The sequence below is a fragment of the Oryzias latipes genome, chromosome 4 (assembly GCF_002234675.1).
Source record: "Oryzias latipes chromosome 4, ASM223467v1".
NCBI classification, from domain to species: Eukaryota; Metazoa; Chordata; class Actinopteri; order Beloniformes; family Adrianichthyidae; genus Oryzias; species Oryzias latipes.
In genome coordinates, this window is record NC_019862.2 from 23,902,496 (window position 1) to 23,911,550 (window position 9,055).

A 9,055-nucleotide genomic window follows, 5' to 3' on the forward strand; every position below is an offset into this window, starting at 1 on the left:
CCACACTTTCAGTCTCACTAAATGGAACAAAATCAGAGAAAGGATGGACCTATGCCATTGAAAAATCGTTTATAAATGAAATAACTTGCTTCTAATCAACATTGAAAAATACTGTTTGGATAGAGGTACGGTAGGTTTATTTTGTTATAACGTTAAAAACAACTGCAGACAACACATGTAAAAAATGATCAGTCCATCATGACAGTTCAATGTGTAGAAACAGTTTGAATAGCAAAGACATGTCACCATACAGTCTAATGGAATGTTCTAATAATTTGGATTATTTTGATGTGGAAAAACAACAGTAGACTGAACTTTATGAAACTAAAATGTCAATAGATTTACCATGAGTTCTTTTTTACTTGTTTGTTTGTCCACATATTTATTTTACACTTGATTATTTTGCAAGAAATACAATGAATCTGGAAAACTTCACCTGCACTGTTCAGTACCAGGTATTTCCAGTAGAGCAAAAAAGTATTTAGTCAGTCACCATTTGTGCAAGTTCTCCCACTTAAAAACATGATGGAGGCCTGTGGTTTTCATTATACCTCAACTATGAGAGACAAAATGAGAAAAAAAATCCAGAAAATCACATTGTCTGATTTTTTAAAGAATGTATTTGTTAATTAAGGTGGAAATTACGAATTTGGTCATCCACAAACAAACAAGATTTCTGTTTTTCACAGATCTGTAACTTCCTCTGTAAGTGGATCTTCTGTCCTCCACTTGTTACCTGTATTAATGGCACCTGTTTGAACTGTTATCTATATTAAAGACACCTGTCCACAACCTCACAGTCACACTCCAAACTCCACTTTGTCCAAGACCAAAGAGCTGTCTGAGGACACCAGAACAAAACTGTTGACCTGCACCAGGCTGGGTAGACTGAATCTGCAATAGGTAAGCAGCTTGGTGTGAAGAAATCAACTGTGGGAGCAATTATAAGGAAATGGAAGACATACAAGATCACTGATGATCTCCCTCCATCTGTGGCTCCCCACAAGATCTCACCCCGTAGGGTCAACATGATCACAAGAACGGTGAGCAAAAATCCCAAAACCAAACAGGGGAATCTAGTGAATGACCTGCAGAGATCTGGGACCAAAGTAACAAAGGCTACCATCAGCAACACACTACACCACCAGGGACTCAAACCCTGCAGTGCCAGACGTGTCCCCCTGCTAAAGTCAGTACATGTGCAGGCCTGTCTAAAGTTTGCTAGAGAGCATTTGGATGATTCAGAAGAGGATTGGAAGAATGTCCTATGGTCAGATGAAACCAAAATAGAACTTTTAGATAAGAACTCTATTCGTCTTGTAGAGGAGAAAGAATGCAGAGTTGCATCAAAAGAACACCATACTTGGGGGTGGAAACATCATGCTTTGGGGCATTTTTAGGAAAGGGACCAGGACGACTGATCCGTGTAAAGGAAAGAATGAATGGGGCCATGTATCATCATATTTTGAGTGAAAACCTCCTTCCATCAACAAGGGCATTGGAGATGAAACATAGCTGGGTCTTACAGCACGACAAAAATCCCAAACACACTGCCCAGGTAATGAAGGAGTGGCTTCGTAAGAAGCATTTCAAAGTCCTAAAGTGGCCTAGCCGGATCTCCAGATCTCAACCCTGTAGAAAATCTTTGAAGGAGGTTGAAAGTCTGTGTTGCCCAGCAACAGCCCCAAAACATCACTGCTCTGGAGGAGATCTGCAGGAATGGAGGTATATCTGATGAAAATGACCAGCGTCTCTTATCTTTTAAAGTGGGAGAACTTGCAAAATTGGTGGCTGACAAAACACTATTTTTGCCCCATTGTATCTTTGAGTCACACTGGTTAAATTTGGGGCTAAAATTTCCTGGATTGATTTTAGGTCAGTCAAATATTGACTATGAATCGTATCGTCAACCACAAATTATGATATCAATTGAATTGTTGTTAAAATGAATTGTGACATTCCTGGTATGTAGTGTCAGACTTCTCTTTTTTTTTAAAGAGAAGCTTCTCAGCAACACTTTCTAAGTTCCTTTTATTATAGGGTTCACAATTGGTCTCAGTGGAACTCATTCCTTATGGATTTTCAGAAATCTACACCTGGATGGGATGGTTTCTCCAGTTTGTGCGACTAACAAAATGCAGGCAGGTGGGCCTCATCCTGATGAGAGACTGATAGATTGCATTCTCAATTTGAATTCTCAGTTTGAATTTCTATCAGGAAAAGCATGATTAAAGAAAATGCATTAAACTTTTAGGGGGGATTTTGACACAAAAACACCTTAACCTTGATTTCAAGTTACTTTATAATAAAGTAAAAACAGACGAGGACTTGAAATATCCTCTTTTAAATTGAACGTTAAGTTGTATAATGTGAATTGCATATTGAATTGTCAAATATATAAAATGCATATTAAAATTGCAAAGCCAAACGTCAACTTGAATAGTGATTTGAGAATGAATATCAGTTTAATAACGGGGGGGGGGGGGGTCCATATTTGCAGTTGCCAGATCCTCTTAATGTAAGCAACCTTGAGCTTGTATTCTTTTATTTGTTTTAGGGATTTTTGGGGATTTCCAAAAAGTAGTCGCTAACTTGGGCTTTTGTTTTTTTTTCTGCATGACCTGCTCCTGGTTCTCCCAAGACTCTGTTTTTTGGGTTTTTTTTTTTTCTTTGTCAATGTTTTAAAAAATACAGATGGTAATTTGCTTGCTTCCTTGTGCTATCTGCACCTTTGTCTACAATGTATGGAGACATTGTCCATATTTTATTGCTTGGCTTTATTGCTTTTTAATATTGTTATGTTATATTCAAAGCATGATGCTTTAAAGAAATACCACAAAATGAACTCTTGCAGTGGGCTTGTTTTCTCATGCCTGATTGCTTGTTTCTGTTCCACGACCTGGCAACCTGGCTTGGAAAAGTACCGGAGGCTGTTCGGAGAGCGACAATAGTGTCTGAGGGAAAGTTGACCCGGACTGTTGTGAACGAACATGGACTCTACGGCGGTGGAAATCGACGGCAGCGTGATGGAAGGAGTGAGTATCGGGGTTTTTAGCTTAAAAAATAACCAAAAACATTCTCATTTCCCCGCCTTGTATAATGTTACCACCGAGCTAAGCAGGGTTAGCAGGAGTCCTCATGGCGCTTCTCTGAACCGGCCGTTGTCGCCTCTCCTCAGGGAGGACAGATTCTCAGAGTCTCCGCGGCGCTCAGCTGCATCACCGGGACAGCCATCAAAATCACGAAAATCCGCGCGGGGAGGAGCACACCTGGACTCAGGTGAGTTAGCATCCCAGCCGCTAACAAGCTAACGTTAGCCTATTCATCAAAGTTGACTCGGCGGCGGAGCTGCTCCGTTCTATTTATCATCTGCATCTTTAAAGTAAATGTCGCTTTGTTTAAACATACATTATAAGAGTTTAAAGCTGTTCTTTCACGTATCGGAGGAAAACTTTCCCCCGAGACAATGAACAGCCTCTGCAGGTCACAGACCCGCCGGCGTTTGGGGGGAAATGTTGTGGAAACCGGGATGTCAGCTGAGCTGGACGGCGGAGGATGTGCGGTCAGATCCCCGCCGGCAGGTCCCTCCAGCGGCTCTCACCGCCGTTAAACTTCACCAGAGTGGCTTCCTCTTTTGTTTCAGAGAGACTGCAGAGTCATCAGCTGCAGCCCCAGCTGCTCAGGGGGCTGCATTGATTGGCTGAGCAGCTTGATGGATTGTTTTTGGGGTCTGAGTCAACCTGAGTGAGATTTTCAGGGTTTGTTGCTGTGAATGGGATTCATGTTTTGTTTGTTTGTTTGCACATGCAGACCACAGCACCTCAGCGGCCTGCAGCTGGTTTCAGACCTGTGCTCAGGCAGTCTGCAGGGAGCCAGCATCGGCTCAACGGACGTCAGCCTGACTCCAGGAAAGATCCGCTCCGGAAGCCACGTGGCCGACCCACAGACCGCCGGGTGAGACTCTTGAGCGGCTGCAGGGACTCGCACCTGGCCTCTGATCACTGACGGCGTGTGTTTGTGTGTCTGTCAGGAGTGTGTGTCTGCTTCTGCAGGTCGCTCTGCCCTGTGCTGTGTTCGCCGACGCCGCCTCACAGCTCTGCTTGAAGGGAGGCACCAACGCAGAAATGGCGCCTCAGATTGACTACACCCTGAAGGTAAAGCAACACAGTCTGAAGGTTGTTGCTCTTAGTTCCACACGGGGGAAAGTTCCACTCCGATAATCTTTGTTCCCAGAGGTCTTTTGATTATGATAACCACGTTTTTATCTAAAATAAAAAATCTTGTTGTTTTCTAGGACACAGTTTCTGCAGAGCAGCAGTAGTTCATTAGAAATTCACCTCTGATTGTTGGTGCATAGTTAGCCCACCTCCATTTCCCGTTATCCATGCGTTTATGTGCTCTCCCTCTAGCTCTCACCCCCAAGTTAGTCATCTGCCCCAGCAATATCGGAGCTTTCCAGCCGTACAGTTTAGAGCCAGATTCCAGCTCAGACGAGGAAAACGAAGACATACATGGATCTAGTCGTCTACAAATGGATGCATCAGAGCAGGGAACTTGTGCCCCACCCACTTTAGCTTCTGCTTCAAACTGCATTTTTTCATCCTGACTCAATGATTTGAATGATGAAAAACTCTGAAATACAATTTTGAGCTTAACTTTCTTTGCGCATGTCTTCCATCATCAGAAAACTGCTATTAGAACATGTTTAAAAACCTATTTTCATCTTAGTGGGTCTTAAAGAACTTTCCGTTTTCTTCCCTTCAGGTCTTTAAACCCATCGTAGAGAGGTTTGGAATCAACTTTGACTGCGACGTCAAAATGAGGTCTGTTCTCTGGTGTTTGTGCGTTTCTGTGCCTTGGGTATGTATGTGTATCTTTAAATGGATTGTGTTTGCAGAGGTTACTACCCGAAAGGAGGAGGCGAGGTGAACGTGACGGTGAATCCAGTCAAAGAGCTGCGGCCCGTCACCCTGACGGAGCGAGGAAACATCACCAAGATCCACGGCAGGGCGTTTGTCGCTGGAGTGCTGCCCTTCAAAGTAAACTGCCCCTCTCGTGCTCCCTTCATGACCAAAGGGCTTCAAAACACAAAACAGTGTGAAATCACATCTTAATCCCAAACTAATATGTTTTTCCATTAGGAAAACAAATCTTAAAGCAGGGTTTCTGTATCTGAAAGCTGAAATGATCAAACATCTGACTAAAAGCTTCTCATACTTCGCCTACGGAGAGCTGCGAGGCTTAAAACTACAAAACAGCCTCCTGGATTTCATACTTTAAGAGAAATTGTTAGTATTTGTTGTCTTGAAGCTTCATGGTAACAAACAGGGAAGCTTCTCAAAAATGAAATCTAAGATTTTGTTGCGCTTAATTTGGTTTTTAATAATTTCAAAATTGATGTGAAGATAGAATTATGTTTTTGGAATTATACTGTTCAGTAAAAATGTTATATTAGGCTTTAATTTGAAAGCTGGGAGATTAGTTAGTCGTCAAATTTAGAAATATTGGTTATTGTTCTTTAAAACAACTAAAACTGACCAAATCTTATGAAAAGCTTAAATTTTTAGAGACAAAAAATTTAAATAAATTAAAAAAAAACATTTTCCAAAAAGTAATTGGTTTTTTTGTGAATACTTTTTTCCCCAACTTAAAATAATAGTTTAAAAACACAAGCTCTTTCTAAAAAGAAGCATATTTTTTTACACATTTCCAACAATTTCTTTTTTATATTTCAAATCTATAAACAGTGCTAGAAAGAAAGAACTAAAAATAAAGTGTCTAAAGACGAATGAATACCTAATTTAAACTTAAAACACTTATTTTGAGTAAAAACAACAGAATATCATGAAGCCATAAAATCCACGCTTTTATTTTGTAGTCACAGGAGGAATGTCTTTTATTTTGTAGTCACAGGAGGAATATGATCTGCTTATTAATATTTTCTTCCCTCCTGCCTTTTAAGTGTACTTTTTAAATTTTCTTTATGTTTTTGTTGTTTCAGATACAGGTAGTACTTTTCAAAATCACTCTCCTTTAGGAAAAACTATTAAAAAAAATACATAAAAAAGCGAAGAACGTAATAGATTTTTTATGTTTGTCTTTAAAAAGTAAAGATTTTCAGTTTTTGTGAACTAAGCTGAAAATCTCCTTTTTGTTATTTTAGGTTTAATGTTTTATGAGACAAAATAAATCCTTTTCCTTTCCATAATTTTAAGAACTTGATTTGTGTTTTTTTGTTTGTGTGTTTTCTTCTGTGAGCTGCCTGTAAGTTGTTGTTTTTTTTATTCTCAGCTGGCTAAAGACATGTCAACTGCTGCTGTTCGAACCATCAGGAAGGAAATCAAAGAACTCTACATCAACATCCAGGCGCTGCAGGAAAAGGAGAAGGCTTGCGGCAACGGGAATGGTATCATGTAAGCCACGCCCACTCTCTGACATCACTGAGGTTACAATGGGAGTTTCTTCTGTGGAGGCAGTCATCTGCCGCTGCGTGATTATTTCTGTCTGCTCTCAGAATCATTGCAGAGTCGTCAACAGGTTGTTTGTTTGCCGGTTCTGCTCTGGGGAAGAAGGGTGAGTCTGGCTTCTTGCCAGCAGGTGGCAGCACTGCACCACACAGACGGTCCATTGGTCAGGGAATCTCAAACTGTGTGTGTTTCAGGCGTGTACGCAGATAAAGTTGGTATCGAGGCTGCTGAGATGCTGCTTAGGAACATCAGACACAACGGCTGTGTGGACGAGTTCCTGCAGGATCAGGTGAGCCGCCGCCACTCACACACACACGCACGCATACATGCTGGGATGTCCTCGCCGGGATGTCACTCTGACCGCTTCCTCTTCCTCCTCCTCAGCTCATTATCTTTATGGCCTTGGCGAAGGGAACGTCCCGCATCAGAACCGGCGCCGTGACTCTCCACACGCAGACAGCCATTCACATCGCGGAGCAGCTGACTCAGGTCAGAGCAAACAGCCCTCATGGGGGTGGGTGAGGGGTAGGGTGGGGGTAAATCATGGTAAATTCAACACCAAGCAGCAGACTTTACAGCTGTATAAGTTCGTTGTTTTAGTTGTGATCTAAAATGTTGCTGCAGAACCTTAAAACTTAAAAAGGTTCACACAAAACTCAGGAAAGTGCAGCTTTGTTTTCTCTTTTTTCATACACGATCATGCTAAAAACACCAAACTGAACTTCAGCAACGGGCAAAAACCCACTCTTTTGTAACAGACATCATTTCACATCATGAAAGCTGCATTTTTTTCATGTTCACATGCGTCATTCATGCATGTCGGACCAGAGGAGCGAATCCAGGGATGCTGGGAAGTTTGAATGATGCTACATCTCTGTATACACTTTATTTTAAAATGCAGATCACTTGTAGACCGATTGTAACTCCGTGTCTGTGATTCATCTTTTACCTAATCAACCGAGCTTTAACGGAATAATATTTTCTATTTTATTCATAAAGATAAAGGTGCTACACTAAGAGACTATACAAAACTGTCAAATTATTAGAAGGGTATTCATGCCTCACTTTATTTTTTACTGTGAGAAGCTTTGAGCTGGTTTCCTCTTTAGTAGGTTTTTTGAAGAAACTTTAAGTTAGTTCAGCTTTTTTGGACCTCAACCTGGTAATGATTTGGGTTTAAAATGAAAGGAACCAAAGTTTTGTTGCTAAAACTATTGAAGGATGTGACGAAATATTGAAGCTTTTCATTATAAACCTGATAGTGATGATGAAGGCTGTAGAGATGAAAATAAAAGGTTAAAAAGCACTACAGCAGCTTTGGCTGAGTCGAAGAAAACAGTGAACGCTAGAGCGAAACATTCTGTTTGGATTCAGATTGTGCCAGAACATTCAGGCATCTGTGGTTAATGTCAACTCAAGCACGGACCGAACACAACTCGACAACTTTAGAGCCGTTTAAAAGTCTTTCCAGGGTTCCCAGATCAGATGAGATCAGAACCATTGGTTTTGTGCTGCGCATCATTTAAATTAACAGCACCAACCTTATGAAGTCTCACTCCGATCAGCTTTTGATTTATTTTAATTGTGTTCTCAGTGGTCTTTAAATTACGATGATGCAGTTTTTAGCCAAAATCCAAAACCCTGGATCTATTTGTCTGCAGTGGATGCATCAGAATGGAGCTTGTAGCCAGACTATCATATTTCTGTAACAGTTTCAAGCTTTTTCCAACTGCATTTTTTCATCTGCTCCTGATTCACAGCAATTTTAAATAAAGAAATACTTAAAAAAAGAAGTTTAATCTTAAACTTCTTTATTTATGAACAAGAACAAGAACATGAAAAAAAAAAACAACCTCCCGACTCTAAAGTTTTTGGGACGTTTCAGTAAATCATAAAATTCCAACTATTAATGAGTTTTATCTTTCTGTATTTCTGCCTATCACATATTTCTAGTCAAATAAAAATGTTTCAAATTCAATTGCATGAAAATATTATTTAATTGTTTTGATCTCAGAAAAAAAAACGGTTGAATGTTTTTCATGGTATTAATCATCTGAACGTTGAGCTGATTTTCTGCCTGAAAACACGAGTCATGTGACCAGGATCAGTTGCCATAGTGACCCTGTCTCCCCCTCTCTGACTTTGCAGGCAAAGTTTACAATATCGAAGTGCGAGGATGAGATGAGCAGCAGCGTCACCTACATCATCGAATGTCACGGATCGGGAGTGGTTAACCCCAATCTGTAGCCGGACGCTGACGTGAACGCGCCGCCTGTGAATGCACTGAAAACACTATCGGACTGGTAGCTGCTCCCACTCTCTTAGCTTCTGTCTCTCAGGGTTTTTCCTTAAATATACTGTAATAAGTAAATAAAATAAACAAAAATCTCAATGTCCACAAGTGTTTTTGTTGTTATCCAACTTAAAAGATTCAGCTGCTTTATTAGTGTTATTAATATTTTATTTATTTGGCTGCTTTAAATAGATTTCTATGATCTAATGTCAGTCTTGGACTCCTTAAAACATCTTTATAGTGAAGTTTGTACATTTGGACCAGTGTTGCTTCATTAGTGTTCAAAGTGACCTGG

At 40.5% G+C, this 9,055-nt stretch overlaps 1 protein-coding gene across 1 annotated transcript; it reads left to right on the plus strand.

Annotated features, from left to right (window-relative positions):
- The first annotated feature begins 2,896 nt into the window (after window positions 1-2,896).
- rtca (RNA 3'-terminal phosphate cyclase) lies at window positions 2,897-8,863 on the plus strand. The gene is made up of 11 exons (XM_004068145.4): window positions 2,897-3,035; window positions 3,179-3,279; window positions 3,811-3,954; window positions 4,031-4,154; window positions 4,765-4,823; window positions 4,898-5,039; window positions 6,292-6,413; window positions 6,515-6,573; window positions 6,662-6,756; window positions 6,852-6,956; window positions 8,616-8,863. Exons 1-11 carry the CDS (start codon window positions 2,991-2,993, stop codon window positions 8,712-8,714), a joined length of 1,095 nt encoding a protein of 364 aa, XP_004068193.1. The 5' UTR covers window positions 2,897-2,990; the 3' UTR covers window positions 8,715-8,863.
- The last annotated feature ends 192 nt before the right edge of the window (window positions 8,864-9,055 follow it).

Excerpts from the sequence above, each read along its gene's own strand:
- rtca (XM_004068145.4), top strand. The coding sequence starts at position 2,991 with ATGGACTCTACGGCGGTGGAAATCGACGGCAGCGTGATGGAAGGA. Across the intron at positions 3,280-3,810 it reads AGGAGCACACCTGGACTCAG|ACCACAGCACCTCAGCGGCC; the intron begins GTGAGTTAGCAT and ends TTGCACATGCAG. Across the intron at positions 5,040-6,291 it reads CTGGAGTGCTGCCCTTCAAA|CTGGCTAAAGACATGTCAAC; the intron begins GTAAACTGCCCC and ends TTTTATTCTCAG.